Source organism: Gadus morhua, chromosome 19, assembly GCF_902167405.1.
Source record: "Gadus morhua chromosome 19, gadMor3.0, whole genome shotgun sequence".
Taxonomy (NCBI): domain Eukaryota; kingdom Metazoa; phylum Chordata; class Actinopteri; order Gadiformes; family Gadidae; genus Gadus; species Gadus morhua.
In genome coordinates this window covers 13,258,849-13,280,664 of record NC_044066.1, presented here as the reverse complement: position 1 = coordinate 13,280,664, position 21,816 = coordinate 13,258,849, and the positions used below count along the sequence as shown (strand labels likewise).

The following is a 21,816-nucleotide window of genomic DNA, read 5'->3' as shown; positions in this document are numbered from 1 at the left end:
ATAGGGTTTGGTAGCCTACTGTAATAAAGTTGTTATAGCAAAATTGTGTGTTTTTTACTGTATTTTCACAGAGGGAAGGAATGCGTTATTCGGGTAAATGGCTGTGATGACATTCACGATGACGCGCATCAAAAACCATGGACTATATAGCACTATTCATTATGCATATAAATATATATGTGTGTATATAAATAAATAAATATAAATGTGTATGCATGAATATACACATATATAACGTTATTCAACAAAACTGTCTGGTGTATCCTGTATTTACACAGAGGGCAATGATGCATTATCGAAATAAATATATGATGATATTCGCGTGGACGCGCATGATTCCAAACAGCCCCTGTAAAGTTGGCCTTGCAACCCCGCAGGACGTAGAGGCGGGGCCAGAGGTGAGCGGCGGGGAGGGGGGTCGCGCGGAGGAGGAGGAGGAGGCGGGGTCTCCACCAGTCCTGCCAGGCCGCCATTTTTGCACAGAGAGAGCAGGCTACAGAGGATCTGGTTTCCTACAGTCGCTAGGTAGGTAGGGCAGTTTTTAACGGTTCGGAACTGACCCGCGAGTCAACCGTTTGGACCCGCAGTCCCCCCCGCGGACCCAGAGGCGTGTGACGGGAGGAGAGCAGCGGGAAGGCGCCCCAGACCCCCGTTAGATAGCCGGGCTGAGGGTCGCAGTGTGTTGAGCAGCAGTCTTGTTTTGGTTCTGGAGGCTGGGTGGACAGTGACGGGCTTCTCTCCCACGGCCCCCAGTTTTTTTATTCAACTTTTCTATAGTGGACATTAGCGGTAAGTAGAGTTCCGTTGTGTGTGGGTCTGAGTATGTTGTGGAGTACTGTTGCAGGCTATCAGAGTTGCTTTGTTACTAAGCTAGGCACGTCGTGCTGTTGTTACAGCTCGGCTAGCATGCTAGCTGGCTGTGGAGCGCATCATCCTCACCATTCTAGTGTTTACGGGGTTGATGGGCACTATTACAGATAAACAAGACTCTGCAGCAGCTCGTTTTGGGAACCAACCTGTGATGTTTTGACGTGGATCGCTGTCCAGCCTGGAAACAGACTAGCTCCATAATGCTAACTAGCTTCGCACTGAGTTGGGCTTCAGGATGACAATACTGGAGACGTCACATACTCAGTCAGCCAAGTATCCGTCCTACTGCGAATTATTACAAGCTTTCAATGTAGATAAGAGTGTGTGTGTTTGTGTGTAGATCTATGTGTGTGTCTGTGTGTAGACGTGTTGTGTGTGTAGACGTGTGTGTGTGTGTGTGTGTGTGTGTGTGTGTAGACGTGTGTGTGTGTGTGTGTCTGTAGACGTGTTGTGTGTGTATAAAAGGTCAAAGTCAGTTATCTCCCCGCTTTATTCTTAGCCAATCCTGCACAAGCGCCTCTCCTAAGTTGTTTTACGGTCATGTACGAGCTGGAAGTCAGAGCACGACCCCCTTCGGGTTGTGTACGATCTGCAGTAGTGTATGTAACCAATGTAAGTTTAACTGTAGTCCGTATCTCAGTATCTGCGTCCGTGTTGGACCACTACACCTAAAAAGCATCATTCTCGAAAGGTTAAAAACAACCCTTCGATGTGCGTCCAAAAACCCCTGAACTGGAGTGAATCAAACTAATGTCATCTTTAGGAAATGGCGACAGCAAACTACAGGAGCTAAGTAGCTTTCCTAGACCTTCTCGAAATGAAGCGACTTCTCTAAAGCCAGGGGAGATATCACCACCTATCGCCATGGCATACGTCTCCCACACGGAGGAAATGGCCTTAAGCGATTAGTTAATTTAGATTCACATTTGTGCCTCAAATGCTGCATACGTGGGGGAGGGGATGGTGGACTTAGGTAAAGCAGTCCTGCAAAACCCGACTTCAGTTTAAAAAAAGGAGCCTGGACCCGACGGTTACCGACTGGACCGTTTGGCGGTGATAAGTCCGTAATTTGCCAAGTTCGCCATGGACGTGAAGTAAAAAATAACTTGGGATTGTTTTTTTGGGCAGTATTGACCTCCCTTCCGTCATGTTGCTTTGCTCCTGTCTGAGGGGACCAGTAATCCACTCCAGTCCTCTCTCTCTCTCGTATCCTATCAGCTACATTAAGAGACCACAAGGCGCTCTGCTAGCCGCTACCTAGCGACCGATCTAACCACGCATAACACCGGACCACATCCGTGATTACGCGTCTGTTAAGAATTCTCTCCAGACCGTTATACGTTTGTAGCGCGCTGTGTACCATCCCTCCGTGGCTCATCCACACCGAGGGACAACGTTGTAGCTCAGCATGCGCCCGTCTCCAGAGAAGCCATTGCTCACCATCATTGTTAGCATGTTAGCTTCGATTCTGTCGATGCGTTTTCGAAAGACGTGCAGGACAGCGTGCACAGAGACACAGCGATACACCTCAGGAGGAAGTATTTTTGAAAGAGGCCACTGTTTTGGGGGGTTCTCCCGGTGTAGCGATGCGTCTCCTCGGCTAAACGTGTGGTTTGGCCGTCCTCTGAGAGGCGCTGTGAAGATGGCGACCTGATGGGTGTTGTGGGAACACTGGGCTCCACACCCCTGCTGCTCCACTGGACTGCAGCGCCGACGTACTTACCGGGAAGTAACTACACACTGCGCGTTAGACTGGAGAACAACAACGCCACGGCGAACCCGTCTGCGTCGGTCCCCGAGTACTGTTTGATCGAAGCAATAAAGCTACCGTAAATAGCCGCTTTTATTAGAGGCGATAACCTACTAGCGCTTCAACGTGCGTCACGTCATATACCGTGTGTGTGTGTGTGTGTGTGTGTGTGTGTGTGTGTGTGTGTGTGTGTGTGTGTGTGTGTGGTGACTCGCTGTGAGTAGGATTGACATTGTTCGTTTCTGCTTTATACATATCCACTTGTTTTAATGTATATGTCGACGAGGCTGCCACCGTCTCTGGCCGCATCGGAATATGTACAATACAAATCGTAATTAGTGGAACCGACATTTTATCTGATCCCTTAAACATTAGCCATAGAGCAATAACAAACAAATTAACTTAAAACACTGGCCGGTGTTCAAATAGATCACTAACCCCTACAGTGTCATTCCCCGAACATCTCTGAAACGTGCATCAGTCTGTCATTAAATGGTCTTCAGAGTGTGTGTGCGCGCAGACATGAAGTTGTTGTGTTGTCCTCCTGTAACATGAAGGAGGAAATATTGTATATCGAACGATTAGATTCAGACTCGATCACACAGGTTGAGTCTTGTGGTCGAATTGTCTTGGTTTGTCATCAGCTGCAACACCGTGTGAAAGTGACTATAATGTAGAAAGGAGAAAAAAAGTTGTTTGTGAGCAGGCTCTCTTTGCAATGACACAACACAGCCCTGTCCTCTTAAGCTGTAGGCTAGCACATTGGCCTCCGTCGTCCAAATTCTTTCTCTCTCTCTTGGCTGCGCCAACAGTTCTTTGTGGCTCTTTCCAAGCATGTCTTTTTCCTTTCCTCGCGTTATTTCACTATTTTTTTTTTTAAAGAAGGTTTTTAGATTAGTGAGTCAACGGAGACGGACGCTAAACATGTACGAATTGAGCTTTTGGATTTAAAGTTGACAAGGGATTGTGCATTTTGTTTTCGAACATTACAGCTGTTCTGTGAAGAACTTGCATATTATTATTATCCAAGCAGCTGATTGATGCTCGCGCCTTGTGGCACCAATTTCCGTGTGTTTCTGTCACACGCAGATGTTTGCTCGCTAAAGCGTCTGTCTGGGGAATCATAACATGAGACCTCCTACTGAGCTAAATGGCTCTCCCTTCTGTCCCCACCCCGTCCCGTCCCCCATCTGGAGGGCCGGCGTGGAGCTCAGACCCACAGGTGCCTCAGGTCCGGCCAAAGCGCTCTTCACTGCCCCTGGACCCAGTCTGTTTTGAGCCTGCCCCCCCCCCCCCCCCCCCAGGGACCAGCAGGCATAGCTTCCCCCAGTATGGGGCCCTCTGTTGATCACGTGGTAACCAGGCAGGGTGCGGCTGGCAGCAGTCAGGAGACCTGTTAACGTAGCGGCTAGCTGCTAACGGATTACCTTATTTACGGGAGCCTTATTTACCTGGTGTTCACCTGGTCCTAAACTCGAGCTGAGGGGAGCTGGTTGAGTCTGGCTCCCTTCCCGACAGCCTTTGGCCTGAGACGGCAGCCGTAACCTTGGCTGTTGCTCTTCTTCCTGTTGCTGTGCCATTTCTACCAGCTCTGCCGTGGCTGTACTACACACCAGTGAGAGTGAGACAGGCGAGGTATGCTCGGGCTGGAGGGCAGCAGACCGGGCTGAGGAGGGCTCCTGTCATACCTGGGTGATGGCCGTGAGTGGCTCCCATTGTTTGGCCCCCATCACTGACCATTATAGCTGACCCCCTCATCTGTTACACAGACACACACACACACAGACACAGACACAGAGAGAAGTTTAACTTGGCCAAACGGGGCATAATGCATTCTTTAGATGCTACCGTTGTGTGTTGCTGTCTGTCATTCCCTGGTTGTCGGGGGGGCCGTCAGAGTCAACATCACAACGCCTGGAAGCTTTTGATGCACCGATGCTTAGTGGGGAACACAAGAAGTGATCCCTTGTATCAGGTTAACATAAATGGCCGCGATAATGTGTGTATAACGGATTAATAAACATGCATTGGAAAAACAAATGGCTAGCCAACATAAACCTCTGTGTTGGGTAGGGTCGTCTCGGTTCTGTAACGGTAGTTTCACGTGGACGTGCACACATGACTCTTCCTATTTTTGGTGGATATATTACGTTCGCAAAACACAGTTTACATTCTGTTGGGCCTTGTTTGTGGTAAAACTTGATGGTGCTCGGGTCCAAGAAGGGGCAGGGAGACGGACGGACGGAGACGGTTTCTTTTTGGCTCTCTTGGATGTTATCTCCGTCTCTCCCTCCTTAACCTCAGAGCTGGGACACGGACCCTGCATCTCCCCCGTACTGTGGGGCTGGCAGCAGCAGCAGCTAGGCTGCGTCTCCCTTCTCATGGATGTGTCAGATGGCTGGTGCCGCTGGCCCCAGGCCACCATTGTCTCCGGGCTGTGGTTGTCGGCGGAGCGGAGCCCTGAACCCACCACACAACAGCAGGGTCCACCCCGTCTTCAGATAGCCCTGGCTCTGTACTCCCCTGCCCTGCTGGCCCGTCTCCTGGCCCTGCCAACACGCCAGGCCCTGTCAAGTGCCCTGTTTTGCTTTTGAGCCACCTCTGTTACTTGGGAAATGACACACACACACACACACACACACACACACACACACACACACACACACACACACACACACACTGACAACGCCATCTTCCTCCCCCTGTGTTCTGATGCGTCTCTGGGTCTGATTTGTTAAGGGAAGAGGGGGGGTGGGGGGATTGGGGGGTGACCCACATGGCCACCAGGGTCTACCATGCGTGGAGCACATGTGTAGGGGCGCTGTGGAACACGAGGTGTGTGTCTGTGTGTGTGTGTGTGTGTGTAGAGGCCGGAGTCATCCCTCCGTGAGGCTGAGGGGAGCCGGGGTATGGGAGGAAAGGCTGGGGGTCGCTGTCCTCATGGAAGAATACAATCCAAACTGCTGAGAGCTGGCAGCAGAAACACAAATCAAACGCTGCTGCCGCCACATAGCAGCTAGCAGTGTGAACACGGCGAGAGAGGGTGAGCGGTCTCGCGTAGGCATATGGCGCGTCTGTGTGGCGCACGTCCCGATTACCGTGTGGATTTTCCTTCCTGACTTCATCAGTGCGGTTGTATCTCACAAACGCAAGAGTTTCTCCCCGACACAATGACGTGACTGTGTTTCCCCTCTTGCCGCTCGGCGAGGGGGGAGGTGAGAGGGAGGCAGAGCGAGAGACGCAGAGCGGAGGGCGAGAGAGTAGGCAGCGATGTGAGCTCCACTCTGCCACCCAGAGTCCAGCCTGTGATCAGCCTGCCTCGTCTCACTGTCAGACCGACCCCCTCCAACGTAGGGGCGTCTGAGAGGTTTCTAAAAGCTTGTACAGAGTAAATCTGTTCACTGGGGAGTGGTGATAGGGGGGGGGGGGGAGGAGGGATTCTGGGGGTAGAGAGTGAGGGTCTGAAGCGGGGAGGAAGACCGCCACAGCATTCCTTCCACTGCGCCTCGGATATACGCCTGCCCCTTTCCTTTCTCCTCCTCTCCTGACCGCCCTCCCCTTCACTTCTATCCCCCTCTGTTTGGGCTCGTCATGGGCTGTGGTGTAGTCGTGGTGGGTGGAGGAGAGGGCCACAGCTGCTGCCTTCAGTATCTCCTCCTCTTGTCGGTGGCGCGGCCCTAACCCTTCCGTATCTCCTCCTCCTCCGGTCGCTGGCGCGGGCTTAACCCGGCCGCCCAGCTCTCCTTGGTTTATTTAGGAAGTGCGCGGAGCGGAGGGAGAGAAATCCGGTTGGGTGGGGTGGCTCGGCGCAGGAAAGGGGGGAAGCTCCCTCCCTCTCCCTCTTGCCCTCCCTCCCCTTTTTCCTTTTTTTTTGGCAGCTTTGCCCCCGATATGACGGACAGCCCTGCTAGAGGAAGTGGGAGGGTTCCAGGAGAGGCTGTCACAATGCATCTCGGATTTAGTCAGGAATGCTGCTTGTGCCTGACTTGTTTTCTTTTCGTGTGTGTGTGTGTGCGTGCGTTCCTTTGGGAAGGTTTGTAGGGATGGGGCCTGGGGGGCTGTGTGTCTGTGGTGTGTTGCTGGTTTGTCAAAGCATTCCTCTCCAGTGATTCCCTGGTTCATCCTAAGACAGGTTGTTTTTGAGGGGAGGCGTACATACTGCTTCTGAAGGGATGTGGTTAAAGACCACTAAAACAGAGGGGCCTCTGATGCACAATAAGGGAATGCGTCTTTACATGGTTTGGATAACAGCCCCCTGCTGGTTTAAGGAGCAAGTGCTGGTGGCCTGGCCAACAATGTTGTTTCCACACTAGTGGGAAGTTGCACTGCTTGTGATTCGACCCTATGGATGAGTTATCAAAACATTGTGCAATGTAAAACATGTGGAAATATGTAGGGGTACTGAATTCAAGCTGTCGGCTTGTTCACATTTAAAGAGAATCTGTGATTGAATAGGTGCTCAAAGTAGAAAGCTAGCAGTAGCTTAGCCTCACCTTGGTGGCACCCCAAGGGCTGCAGTGCCTGTTAATGAGGCCTGGGGCTGGCAACTGTTGTCTAGGGCTTGCCAATCAGGGGAACTCTGCTAGCCGGAGGGCTCAGCCAATCGGGTTCACCCTGCTGTCTGGAGAATGAATCTGGCTTCGTCCTCTGGAGGCCCGACATGTTGCAAAACATGCTGGGGTAGCGTCTGAGCAGGTCCGTGGTACAGGTTGATGAGCCTTGCGGTCTCTAAGACTGCTGTAGACCAGCACCGGAACTACCAGTCAACAGAGAACGGTATAATGTTGAAGATCTGGCCCTGATTGTAGGGTAGTTTCAAAGTGCATATTGAGGTAGCTTTACTTTCAGACGACAACAGAACCTTATGTACGGCGTCTCGTGTCCTAAGCTGTTGTACTACTTAACTTTCGCCTGCGGGGACCTGAGAGGACCTGAGAAATGATTGGTCATTCAAACAGTAATTGAAGTAAGAATAATTATTACAGCTAAATAATCATTAGTTTTTCCTCCTGTCTCCGGTTTCCTCCTGTAGCCAAGGTGCTGTCCCTCTGATGCACATTGTTCCTGTATCACGACTCACGTCAACATAAGTGTCACGGCATGACCGACAAAAAAGCCCATTGTTTGTTGGTTTGCCCTGGAGGCCGTGGGTCCATAGACCCCACTCAACTCGACCCACCTCCCAGATCCTAGTCCAGGTCTATGTTTTTGATCCTGGGGGCCGTCCAGGGTAAGATGTGACCTCCAGCTTGTATTCCTTCTCGGCGTCGGTGTCTATCAGTAATCCTGCTTATCTACGGAGCTCTGTGTGTTTCAGGGCCAGACACACAGGCTGCCTACTAAGCTCTGCAGCAGAGCGTATATGTAAAGCTTATGGTTTGACTTAAACTAGCCTCTCTCCCTGAGAGCATCAGAAGTGTGGTTGGAGTTCCTAGAAGTTTACCGGAAATTTATCCAGCAGAGTGCATACAATATTTAGCCACCTGTATTCTGACCGATTGATCATTAAACCAAATTATTGTTTCCTCTCATCACACATCCTAGACGTATATTTAATTCACCGTACCATCATCTGAACCATTTAATCCGTCTGATCCTCCTTATGTGGCTGGTTTCTACTTTAGATTTTCTTTTGGCAGTTCAATAAACCAGTCTTCTCGTTCCGCGTTCCCTCAACATAGTTTAGAGGACTCAGCTATTGACGAATGACACTTGATGCAGTTAATTATTGACAACATAATGTGTCTGTCGTCCCTCTCCATCTGCATGGCTAGGGAGGCATAGACACGGCTGCTACAGACCCCACTTTGAAAAGTTTATTTAGGAGGTGCTCTCTTGACGTCAGAGACCCACAAGGGGTCAAATTTCACGGTCGCCTGTGTTTTTGTTTCTTCTTCCTGAAAAGCCCATTGTCACTTTAAGGTGGGGTAAAACCGGAATATGGCTTGTTACATTTCTCCCCTTTCTTCCACCTCGGAGTCTGTGGCGCTCATACCCCCTAGTGGCCGCACGGGGACTCTGCAGCATCCTGCATTGTCTGTAGAGCGTGTTAGGGGTCGCTTTGGCGCAGTTCACCCTTCATACAAACAGGCAGCTGGGTTCTGTCCATCTTCCGTCAAACAACAAGACTGCTGGAGCTTGAGCTTCAGATCTGATGTAATCTAGACATTTACCTGATGAATAATACTCGCCATGAGTAACTGTTTAGAAGGTTTTATCCCAGTTGATGCCCACAGGGAGACGGTGGAGCTGCTGTGCTGGGCTTTGGCTAGATTTTATTTGTTGATATCAACCAATGTGGCACAAAAGATCGGCAGGTTGCTCATGAGGTAGAGGGGGTTGGCTGGTAACCGAGGAGCTTGCTGTCGCCTTGCATGGTTGACATCGCCGTCGGTGTGCGAATGTGTGCCTGACTGGATGAATGTCAGGCAATATTGTGCAGCGCTTTGTGTGGCCACTGGTTAAAAAAGCCCTCTATAAATGCAGTCCATTTACCATTTTACTATCTAATGGTACGGATTGTAAGAAATAACACTGTTTGTCTTGTCCTCCCTGCAGGCCTTGTGGATGCACTTAGATGTCTGCAATGAGTGCTGTGGCTGACATGCCTCAGTGTTTTGGACTCCCATGCTCTGGACCCAGCAGTAGAAGAACTGACCAGAGAACGTCATGAGCATAGGCATCCCAGTGGGGGTGGACCAAGCAGACACCGCGTACCTGGACATGGCTGCAGGCTCGGAGTGAGTAGCGCACACACAAACACACGGCTACAGACACGCATACACTGAGACACCTCGTGCATGGACACGGACATGGCTGCCGGCTAGGAGTGAATAACATGCACACACACAAAAACATACACGCAAAGACACCTCGTACCTGTACATGGCTGCAGGCTCTGAGTGAGTAGCACATGCACGCACACATATATACACACGCACACAGGCACACACACACACAGACACACGAATACACAAGCACAGACATCTGCCTGCATATGTACATGCTAAAGAACAAGCATACAGACACACACATGCAGAGTGCCTGTCCTTCTCGGTAGTTTGGAGCTGGGCTGGAGGAAGGATTACGTTGTCTGTTTCGTTTTACCGTTTCAGTGCAGATGGTTTCACTATGGTTATGATTGATTAATGATATGTTTGGTCTTATCATTTTTTTAAATAATTTTCTTATAAGGGTTAGGGAAAGTTACAGTAACATGGTTATAGTGAATAAGCTAATCATCCAATTCAAAATAGTGCTGAAAGGCAGACATGTGCACAAAAAATGTAATAGTGTTGAATGTGATTCAACACTATTGTGATTCAACAACCCCCCCCCTTCAACCCTTCCCAACCGCTCTTCTCGTTTCACAATGATCTCTCATTCCCCCTCACCTACTTTGTCATCACTCCCCACCCTCCCAAACGGGCCATGCATGTGTGGAATGACTGGATTGGTCGTTATTTAATAGTATTTCAACCAACCTAGACTACTGTCTAAAACGTTTTCATCCAAGGCAACTGGCAGTGAGTTCAGATACATGTCATTCAGACTGTGGGCCTCTTGGCCCAGAGGCCCAACCACCACACTGCCAGGCCCCTTGAGCAAGGGGCATCGCTGTGGTTTGGACTTTGCTGCTGCAAATTGATTCTTGTCCTTTACTCAAAGAAGGTAACTGTTGATGGGAATCTGAGGTCAATCCATGCATCCCAAACACTGGCACTTTAACTCTACTGTGTTCTAATGGACGGCTCCACTATTGATCACACCCGCATATGTACACAGAGCGCACATTTCAGTGCACAGCTTTTAAATTTAACCGCCCAAGCAAAGCTGCCGCTGCTAAATCGAACCAGAACATCTAATGTTACCTGTGTGTCTTGATACAAATCTCAATGGCCAGTAAACCAACCCAGCTGCCATTTACTGTAGCCTGGTTCCAGTTGGTCTTATGTCTGTGTAAAACAGTGTTGTTAACTTGTGACGTCGCTCTTCACGGCTACATAATAGTTCCTCAATGATATCACGGAGGCTTCTCCCGTCAGCTAGCGAAGCTCAGGGACCTCCTCCTGACAAAAGGATAGCGCAAATACGTCATGGGATTATGACGGGGTGCCTGTCTCTTTAAGAAAGACGAGAGAGGAGGAGGAGGGGGGAGGGGTCTCCCCCTTCAGCCTTCATCAGAGCTGTTGCTTCGACAGCTTGTGTTGCCATGGTTCCCTTCCCCTCACGCCCCTCCTTTCCTTCCGCAGTGCGCAGGGCTTGTTGCCATGGCCACTGGCCTGAGTGACGGGTGGCCCTAACGCAGATAAGGCTTCTTAAATGGTCTTGATGCATCCTTCTCCAGCCCCCCCCCCCCCCCCCCCCCCGGTCCTAAGCCCCCTCTCTTCACCCTTACCTCCCGCTCTAGCCTTCTCCTCTTCCTCCGTGTCCTTCCCTCCGCGCGCCTTCTGTAGAGACGTTTAAAAGCCGCTAACGAGCGGCGACGTGTCCCACCTGCTGGGCCGGGGTCCGCCGCCCTGAGCCGGGGGGGGGGGGGGGGGCCGGAGATTAGATCACTGGAGGCTGTGTGGACGGCCGAGGGGGCGTTGCTGTGGGCAGCGCGGGCTCCTTGTTTGTCTCTCCCTCCCTCCCCCCCCCCCCCCCGGGCGCCCCTGAACCCCGCAGCCTGCATCAGCCCGTCCTCTGAGGGCCGGCGGTGCGTGAGCGCATGTGCGCCCGTGCACACGGAGGGGAGGGTCCGGATGGTGGGGGCTTGGTTACTGTGTACTCTCCACAACCCGATGAGCATGCACGGGGAGAAAAGAAAAAAAAAAAAAAAGCGGAGGGGTTGCCATGGTAGCTAGTGGGGGCACTTAGGGAGGGAAGGCGTTGCCTCGTTGGTTGATCTCCTGAATCCTCGGCGGCGGTGTGACGAGGCGCTCTGCGGCGCATGCCTTCTGAATGAAACGCACGCACACACACGGCGGCTATATTTACGCCCGCTCACGGGCCGTGCGAGCTATGATTAGAACGGGGCCGGGCTCGCTGTTGCAGTTTTAATTGAAACTTCCATTCCACTGACGATCGTTGCAGCGGTGTTGTTCATGGCCCCCTTTTCTTTCTTTTTTCTTTTTACCAGCCATGATGTGGGGAATCACAACGGCTGTAACACACTGACGCACACGCAGTGACACGCGCATACGTCGACTCACACATGGTGAATTCCCCTCCGTTTCAACACGAAACCTGACCAGTCATTTAACAAAGCCAACTCAGAAAGACCCCAACCCTACGCCTCGAGGTTTGTGTCATCTGCCCATATATCACTTTGACATTAAGGATATATACGTTTGGCCCTATATCCTTTTACTTTAGTGGGACCCGAGCACATGTCTAAAGAATCCTGTGTGGGATTTCCACTGGCTAACTTTTCCTGCTTCTCCAAGGCTGAACATCTCTGCCCTGGTTGGCTCACGGTCTGTTTTGGTTGTCTATGTGGCAGTTGGTTTAGTGATCCCACATACTTCACACACACCTTCTCCATGCAAACACACACACGCCTCTCTTCACGCCTACCTTTCCTGCGCAGGCGTGCACAAACACACACACTCATACACACACACATACACACACACACCCTTACCGTCTCTGCGTGCACAGACACACACACCCACACACCCAGTGCCTTGGCCCGCCCCCAGGCCTCATGTTTGCGAGTTATGTTTTCACTTTGACGAGGCGGTTGAGTGGCAGAGCACACAGGAAGTACTGCACAGTGCTCCCGGAGCACGCAGCGAGAGCACCGGGCCCGCTGGACTCCGCCACACGTACGGTACCGTAACCGTACCCTCAGCAGGAAGGTGTGTGAGGAGAGTTGAACAAGGTAGGGCTGGGGTTTTTTGGAGAAGTGTGCCATTGTCTTCTGTACCGTGACTTCCTTGTTTGCGTTCCTACTGGCCTCGTCGTTTCCCTGTAGCGCGCCACATGCATGTTTTTGAATAGTTTCGTTTGGAAAGTCCTCGGGGAAGGGGGGGGGGGGTTTCATCCCTTGAAACTGCTGTCTGGGCAAGAGCCAGCGATGCGTGAGTGATCCTCTGTGTTTCCAAATGCCTGAACTCAGAAATGTGTATCTGTGACCAATCGTACGAAAGTCCCCGTAAACCATGCCTGGAGGCTAATCATTAACCGCCTCTCCTTAATGTATAATCTTTCAACCGACCAGATAGGTAAAGCGCGCATGGTTAGGCACGGAGGGGCCGTCCTGACCAGGTCGCTGTGAGCCCGGGTCACCGTAGGTAGTGTGAAACTCTGTAGGACGGTTGAACAGGCTCTCCCTCTGCCCGACTACAAAGCAGACATACCTGTTTGGTGTGACTCTGTCAGCTCAACGCTCTGCTGGCTGTTTGGCAGCGGAGAGGAGGGAAGAGAGGCAGTTGTGTTCTGGCGAGCGGTGCTCTGGCCGCGTGTCCGTGTGCCTGGTGCTCCTGATAAGACCGTCCACGGGGCCTCGTGCTGGAGCTCCTCCGTCCAGCTACGGTGAGCTGATGGTGGGACGGGTTCCCGCTAGCTGTGTGTACGCTCTGCCTGACCCCCGTTTTAGCAGTCTGCCGGTGGTAAGCGCTGTCCACGCGCAGAGGGATGCATTCATGGACACAGCAGTCACTCATACCGCACGCTCTCCCCTACAACCAGGACGTGGCTACTGCATGCCACGTCCAAACAATCCACGGTTCTTTTCCATGAAGTTGATCCTTTGATCATAAGAGTGTCTGCTGAGATTTGAAAGTTGTTGGTTTGATTCCTGATTCTTTCTTGTTCTCGTGCTGTTGCACCCTGTGTGTGATTGACAAGGCCGTCATGTGGGTGAACAGGAGGAGTTAACAGGTAGGGCACTGGGAGGGTTGACTGCTGTTGTGTCTACACCGAACTGAATGAGCCATTGATCAACTGGTCATGTAGTTGATCGTTTCAGGTTACGTTTAGAGCTTGAATACTTTTTCTTGGCTGCTCTTCAGACAAAGCAAGTAGTCGTGATCTGAATTCTGTGATGGTGTTGTGGGCAAACTGGGTATTTTCCATTATTCATGACGGCTTATTTTCGACCGAAGCCCAAATGTTCTGGGTTCGATACCCACTGTCTCCAGCCTACTACCATATGCCCTTGAGTTAAATGTCTAACCGCATTCTTGTCAAGCGTCGCTCCTTCACTGCTTGTCTCTTTGAATCACTGTGTGTGTGTGTGTGTGTGTGTGTGTGTGTGTGTGTGTGTGTGTTATGAGTTTGTCCATATCCATTCTCCTCTCCATGTACACGTATGCTCTGTGTCTGAGCGTTGTGTCGTTTGTGTTTCAGACCTGAATCAGTGGAGGCCAGCCCTGTGGTTGTGGAGAAGTCCAGCTACCCTCACCAGATCTCCAGTAGCAGCTCCCACCACTCCCACAGCTACATTGGCCTGCCCTACGCTGTAAGAGCACACCCAAACACACACACGTGCACACATGAACAGACTCGCGCACGCACAAAGACTTTCATACATGAATGCCGTAAAATGGACGGATTAAGTTTTCCAGTTATGGCTTCTTTCACAACAGACACGCCTTTCCGCCTTTCTTTGACACCATCCACACGGCACAGATCGGCCGAACTCGCTGTTTGCCAATTCTTCGATCAAACAAGTGGTGTTACAACCCGATCCGCCGTAAGAGAGAACCTGAACATTTTGCAGTGGTTTACATTTCCTTCCTGCATGGCACGGAACAAACAACCTGTCACCTTCCTCAGAACTTTATCGCCTCGCACATTAAGACAACAGAGCGCCGTACGTCAGCGCGCCTGGCCCAGTCAGGTCCAGTTAGGGCCCGGGGAGGCCCCTGTTAGGCCCGTTGAGGCAATGCGAGGCCCTGTTCCGCTAACGTCGCGCCATTGTTCGGCCATGAGGTTGTGCCGGAACTGTTGCCGCTCCTATACAGACAGATGAATCCGATGCCGTTAAATGATAGTTATATTACACACACACACGGTTCAGTGGCCTTTGTCCTGACCTACATACCCACAGGCCCCGCCTCTCTCCTGTGTTAATCATCACCCAACAACAAGTAGATCCTACCCACGCTGAAACAGAACCACCATCTCAGTGCTGCAACCTTTACGGCTTCTTCACTGCCTCTGTCACTCTCCCCTCTGGCGCCCTGTTGTGTTATTCTGAGCTGATACCCTCCACTCTGTCAAGGCGTTCTCCACCGTGGGGCTTCTGCTCATTTCCTGACATTCAAAGGCCAACAAAGGAATAGTCAACAAGTGGACTGATTCAGTGCTGTATGCCCTGATACTTCAGACATCTGATAGATAAGGTTGACGATGATAATGGCCACATTCTTGACAACCCAGCATCCTGCAAGTTCTTTTGAAATGCAACCAGAACAAACACACTCTCTATCCTCATCCAGTCTCTCTCTCTCTCTCCCATCAGGACCATAACTATGGGGCACGCCCTCCTCCCACGCCCCCCGCCTCCCCGCCCCCCTCCATGCTGATCCGGCCCGGCGAGGGGGGGCTGTTTGTGCCGGGGGCCCAGGACGAGGCCTCCCGCGGGACCACGCTCAGCACATCTGAGGACGGCAGCTACGGAGCCGACATCACCCGCTGCATCTGCAGCTTCACTCACGACGACGGCTACATGATCTGCTGCGACAAGTGCAGGTGGGTCTGAGATTGGCGGCTAAGGGGTGGGCGGGGGGGAGGTTCTAAGGGGGTGGTGGTGCCTAGGGTGGTGGCTAAGGGGGTGGGGGCGGTAGCTAGGGGGTTGGTGGTAGCTGGGCTAGTTGTGGTGGATAGGCTAGTGAGATGGCTAGGCTAGTGATGGAGGCTAGGCTGGTGATGGAGGCTAGGCTGGTGATGGAGGCTAGGCTGGTGATGGAGGCTAGGCTGGTGATGGAGGCTAGGCTGGTGATGGAGGCTAGGCTGGTGATGGAGGCTAGGCTGGTGATGGAGGCTAGGCTGGTGATGGAGGCTAGGCTAGTGATGGTGGCTAGGCTAGTGGTGGGGCTGGCTAGGCTAGTGGTGGGGCTGGCTAGGCTAGTGCTGGTGGCTAGGCTAGATATGTGTATTGAGAGCTCCTTTAATGAATCCCCTCCAGACATTTGAACTTGTCTGGATCCCTTGTCCGGATAAGACTCCAAAACCAGCAGTTATTGGTTGCATCCAAACCTCATCCCACGGCATCACTAAAAGCAGGATGCTGAGGAAGTAGAACTAAATATGTCATGGGCCCTTGAGTGGCCCAGTGGGAATCGAACCCCCAATCCTAGCAGTGCTAATCCCTTGCTCTAATGTGTGAGGTACACGGGACTATTTGCCTGCCAATATGGACTTGGGTCCGCATTGACTCCAGAACAAATAAAGTGGAGCATTATTAAATGGATGAGAAACGAGGATTAAAAAAGGTTTAACGACAGCCTTCGCTGGGCTCAGTCACTGTTTTCAGATTGTCATTTGGGTTCAGCTAGCTAGCTACCTTGAATTAGAATCTGCCATTTTGGCAGAGGCATCAACACAAGAGCTAACACATGGACCATGTGCGCTGGTACTTAAAGCAGCAGACCCCTAGCTAGTGTTGGTCCTCCTGTGATGAGGTTGACCTCTCTCTCATCTCTCCCTGCTCCAGTGCATGGCAGCACATCGACTGCATGGGCATCGATAGGCAGAACATCCCAGAGACGTACCTGTGTGAGCGCTGCCAGCCCCGGCCCCTGGACCGCGAGCGGGCCATCCTGCTGCAGACCCGCAAGAGGGAGTGCCTGTCTGGTGAGTCGAAACAAGTCCACACACACACACACACACGCACAGACACGCATGCAAAGAAACACGCACACATGCAGAGACACGCACACATGCAGAGACACGCACACATGCAGAGACACGCACACATGCAGAGACACGCACACATGAAGAGACACGCACACATGCAGAGACACACACATATGCAGAGAGATACACACGCATGCAGAGAGACACACGCAGGCAGAGACACACGCGCACACACGTAGAGAGATGCATGATCATTGTATGTCACACCCAGTATAAAAAAAAGTACAGTAAAAAAAAAAAACACGCACAAACATCATTCATGCTGAAACTCGCACACACCAGAGTCAAATTCACACACACTGAAACTCACACAGAGAACTTGTAAATCTAACCACAATAATCCGTATAAAGTCTTTTTAACATTCTGTCTGTAATGTTTTAGAGCAGTGTTAACTGCTTATAGTGTGAGTGGGTTCTCGGTTCTGCTTTTACACTCCTACTGCAGTAAAAGAGCAGTTTGTTAATGATTAGGGCATGATGTAGTCAGGCTGCTGGCCACGCCCCCGTCACCCTCCACCTTAACCCACTCTGACACCTGCTGGTCAGCGGACAGACTGCAGCTTAGCACCGGGAAACAAGGCTGCAAAATGGGCTCTAAACTGATCAGTAACTGACACACATATTCTGCTGGTGCTGCCATGTGTGTTTTTATGGACGGATAGGACTGTAAAGCAATCTCTCCTCTATTCATAGATGAGCAGTTCAGTGGATTTATATATCGTCCCTCAAACTATATGAATATTTCAGCTCAAACATTAAAATCAATTCATGGTTATTGGTTTGTTTGTATTGACTTCAATTGTTATGTTTTAGAAAAAAAATTGTATGATAACTATAGGGCTGCAACAACGAATCGATAAAATCGATAAAAATCGATGACTAAATGCGTTGGCAACGAATTTGGTCGTCGATTCGTTGTGTCGCGCGATTAATAAGTTACTCATAGGCGCAGCACTGTTTACAGCCAGCCGCCGACAGGTTGGTTCACGGTTCATGCACGCCCGCAGCGAGCTGTGTGAGCGACCACAGCTTGTATTTTGGTCATATCTTAAAACTGCACTGTAGGCCTACATAAAAGTGTTGTACCTTCACTGTCTTTGGGTTAAAAAAACTCCCTCAACTCAGTATCCTTCTAGTCCAACCGAAAACTGTCAGCTGCTGCTGCTGCAGACGTTGTGCAGACGTGCTCGGAGTCGGCACCGCGTGCATCAACAGTCATTCAAAGCAGCGGTAGTAATCACACAACCGGACGGTGTAGAAAGTCCCGTCAGTTAAAAATAGTAATGCAGTTTTTAAATCCATGTTAAAATCGGCAGGATATAGAGCTAGTTAGCTTAAAAAAATCAACTAACCAATGGTCACAAACAGTGTCAAATGTGATGTGTTCAGAACGGCTCAGTAATATGATTGATGCGTTCAAATGCAGCAGTAAAGAAAAAAAAAAAGATTTTGGTGAAAACTTGTTTTCCCAGTAATATAAAATAGATAGTAAAGATAGAATTATGACCTGTTTAATGTCCTATCTTGATCCATCGTCATCTTATCAGCAATTAAAGCAATATTACAAGTTCTATTTCAAGGAGTCTCGAAAATGGTTTCAATAGGTTTGACCGGTTAACCATGGACATCCCTTACATACATATAAAAGTATATCATACATTGTATGTTTTTTTTTTGTGTTATTCCAGTTATATTTTTTTAATCTTTTTATTATTGAATATTACTTTTAATAGTTCCGGGACGTTGGAGCAATAACCTGGTGTTTTTACACTTCAGTCTGCACTGTGAATTTGAAGTAATGTTCCGTTTTTGAATAAAGATGCGGCAATTACAATGTTTTTTTTTTTATATCCGATTCATCGATTAATCGAAAAAATAATCGACAGATTAATCGATTATTAAAATAATCGTTAGTTGCAGCCCTAGATAACTATTTATGTATAACTATCCATACTAGACCTGTGATGCTTTTGAGTTGTGCTGTGACCCATGGTGATTAATGCTGGCTGATTGATTAGGAGTGTATCTTGATCTAGATGGGGACACCAGCGCCACGGAGAGCGGCGATGAGGTGCCGCTGGAGCTCTACTCGGCCTTCCAGCACACGCCCACCTCCATCACCCTGACGACCGGGCGCCTTGGCAACAAGCAGATCGACAAGAAGCGCAAGAGGAGCGGCGACAAGGAGCCGCCCGCCGCCTCGGCTCGGGCCAAGAAGGTTTGCCCACTTCTCCTCTGACTGACGGGCTCATAGACCAATCGCGTGCCAGGGAACCCGTCGATAACTCATTTGTGTCGTCTTTTCTTTTATTGACTCGCAGGCTTTCCGTGAAGGCTCCAGAAAATCTTCCAGAGTAAAGGTAAATGACGGCATGAAAATAAAGTGTGAATGCCCTTAATTCAAACCATCAACATTCAAGCCTTATTTACCATACCCAGAATGCCCTGGTTGCATAGCTCCTACGAAGGCCGCCAGAGTTCCTGTTCTTTCCGTCTTGTTCACCATTTACACCCTCACCCCTCACCCTTCAACAGCCGACCTTTGACCCCGCGCAGGGCGGCACCTCCCCGGAGCTGGAGCTGTCGGAGCCCCCCTCGCTGTGGGAGAACAAGATCAAGGCCTGGATGGAGCGCTACGAGGAGGCCAGCAGCAACCAGTACAGCGAGGACGTCCAGGTGCTGCTCAGGGTCAAGGAGCAGGGCGACGGCAAGAGCCTCGCCTACAACACGCACCCGGCCTCCTTCAAGCCCCCTGTGGAGGTGAGGGCAGCGTCATGTGTATCACCGCATATCGTGTGTATCACCGCATGTCATGTGTATCACCGCATATCGTGTGTATCACCGCATATCGTGTGTATCACCGCATATCGTGTGTATCACCGCATGTCATGTGTATCACCGCATATCGTGTGTATCACCGCATGTCATCTGTATCACCGCATGTCATGTGTATCACCGCATGTCATCTGTATCACCACATGTCATGTGTATCACCGCATGTCATCTGTATCACCGCATGTCATTTGTATCACCGCATGTCATCTGTATCACCGCATGTCATGTGTATCACCGCATATCGTGTGTATCACCGCATGTCATGTGTATCAACGCATGTCATCTGTATCACCGCATGTCATCTGTATCACCGCATGTCATGTGTATCGCCGCATGTCATGTGTATCGCCGCATGTCATGTGTATCGCAGCATGTCATGTGTATCCCCACATGGTGTCGTGTGTATCCCCACATGGTGTCATGTGTATCCCCACATGGTGTCGTGTGTATCCCCACATGGTGTCGTGTGTATCCCCACATGGTGTCGTGTGTATCCCCACATGGTGTCGTGTGTATCCCCACATGGTGTTGGTGTCGTGTCCATATTGTGATATGTTAAGCCTACATCGTGATAGGATTTCATGTCAATATATATCAACAATACATATTGGTAATTTTGTGATTTGATGCAACTTAAATGGTGATCTTGCTATAATGTGTATATTGTGATCTAATGCTGTTTGTACTGATGGATCACTAGTGGTGGTTCCTCATGCTTGCTCTGGGTTCTCTCTCCCTGCAGAGCCAGGTGCAGAAGAACAAGAAGATCCTGAAGGCAGTGAGGGACCTGGCACCGGACTCCCTCATCATCGAGTACCGCGGGAGATTCATGCTGCGCCAGCAGTTTGAGGCCAATGGGTACTTCTTCAAGAGGTCAGGGGTCACTCTGTTCTCCAAGAGGTTAGGGGTCACTCTGTTTTTCAAGCGGTCAGGGGTCACTCTGTTCTTCAAGAGTACTCGAATCCCATTGGCCAGGTCAATATCAAATAAATGCTACTTTATTTTGAATAGAATGATAAAATAAGGATTACACATGATTGTTTCATTATCCCATTTTGCATGCCGCTTTGATAACCAGGTTCCCGTATCTGAGATTACAGCAACGCCTTATCCAACCACAACATGTAGATGCAAACCCATTTGAATGATATTGGATATCGTGAGTCACACTTAAACGAGCTAAAGCAGGGATAGGGCAGAATTAACATCCATGTGTTAAACACGATATCACACGAAAAAAGATGATATAAGACCCCCTGTGTTCAGCTCCGGGAGATGAGAGGGTAATGTTTGCGTCTCTGTGTGCGCTGCAGGCCGTACCCCTTCGTGTTGTTCTACTCCAAGTTCGACGGGCTGGAGATGTGCGTCGACGCCCGCAGCTTTGGCAACGAGGCGCGCTTCATCCGGCGGTCTTGTACCCCCAACGCTGAGGTAGGAGGCGCGGACCCCCCCCCCCCCCCCCCCCCCCCCCGGAACAATAACCTCTGACCTCTCAGTGGGCCTGGTCTTTTGCAGTGTTGGAGAAAATGAAAGGCAGTGTTGTGATCTGGCGTGTTTCCTCAGGTGCGTCATGTGATCGAGGACGGCATGCTGCACCTGTACATCTACTCTCTGCGGCCAATCGGCAAGGGCACCGAGATCACCATCGGCTTTGACTTCGACTACAGCAGCTGGTGAGGACCGACTCACCAGCGTCCTATCCATCCTGTCTCCTATCATCCTCTGTCTCCTCCTATTACCCTTCCTGTGTCCTCCTTACCATCCATTCTCCTCCTCCTCCTCCTCCCCACCACCTGCTCCATGTCTCCTCCTCTTCCTCACCACCACCTCCTCCACTTCCTCCTCCTCACCCTCTCCTCTGTCTCCTCCTCCTCTCCCTCTCCTCTGTCTCCTCCTCCTCTCCCTCTCCTCTGTCTCCTCCTCCTCCTCCTCCTCCTCTCCTCTGTCTCCTCCTCCTCTCCCTCTCCTCTGTCTCCTCCTCCTCCTCCTCTCCTCTGTCTCCTCCTCCTCCTCTCCTCTGTCTCCTCCTCCTCACCCTCTCCTCTGTCTCCTCCTCCTCCTCCTCTCCTCTGTCTCCTCCTCTCCCTCTCCTCTGTCTCCTCCTCCTGACCCTCTGCTCTGTGTCTCCTCCCCTCTCTCAGTAAGTACAAGGTGGACTGTGCGTGTGTGAAGGGGAACCCAGAGTGCCCGGTGCTGAAGCACAACCTGGAGCCCATCGAGAACCTGGGCTCAGGGAGCCGGCGGCGGGCCGGGGGCCGCAAGGACAAGGACCCGACGCGGGAGGACCTGGGGCAGAACCAGAACCTGGGGCTGGACGGCGAGGGCAAGGTGAAGGCGCTGGGCTGCGGCGGCGTGGGGGTCAGCGACGGCAGCAAGCAGAGGAAACTCTCGCCGCTCCGCCTCTCCATATCCAACAACCAGGTAGGCCCCTCCCCCTACCTGGGCCATGCTCCAGACACGCCCCCTTCCCTGTTTGACCCCCTCACTGAGTTACTTCAGCACCATTCTGTCTG

General features: G+C 51.0%; 1 protein-coding gene across 22 annotated transcripts in view; it reads left to right on the top strand.

The window, feature by feature from the left end:
• The first annotated feature begins 393 nt into the window (after positions 1-393).
• The window catches only part of kmt2e (lysine (K)-specific methyltransferase 2E), a 34,494-nt gene continuing 13,071 nt past the window's right edge, over positions 394-21,816 (top strand). For 7 of the 22 annotated variants that reach the window (XM_030342095.1, XM_030342093.1, XM_030342092.1 and 4 more), the window contains exons 1-12: positions 450-789; positions 9,179-9,360; positions 13,955-14,066; positions 15,072-15,301; positions 16,266-16,405; positions 18,487-18,686; positions 18,790-18,828; positions 19,004-19,228; positions 20,046-20,203; positions 20,617-20,734; positions 20,867-20,976; positions 21,445-21,724. In XM_030342095.1, coding sequence (XP_030197955.1) covers positions 9,290-9,360; positions 13,955-14,066; positions 15,072-15,301; positions 16,266-16,405; positions 18,487-18,686; positions 18,790-18,828; positions 19,004-19,228; positions 20,046-20,203; positions 20,617-20,734; positions 20,867-20,976; positions 21,445-21,724 — 1,683 coding nt within the window. In that variant the 5' untranslated portion in view covers positions 450-789; positions 9,179-9,289. Of the gene's footprint in view, positions 790-9,178; positions 9,361-12,334; positions 12,486-13,954; positions 14,067-15,071; positions 15,302-16,265; positions 16,406-18,486; positions 18,687-18,789; positions 18,829-19,003; positions 19,229-20,045; positions 20,204-20,616; positions 20,735-20,866; positions 20,977-21,444; positions 21,725-21,816 lie in introns of those variants that run through there. The other 15 variants (XM_030342099.1, XM_030342094.1, XM_030342090.1 and 12 more) reach the window with 10 other exon arrangements.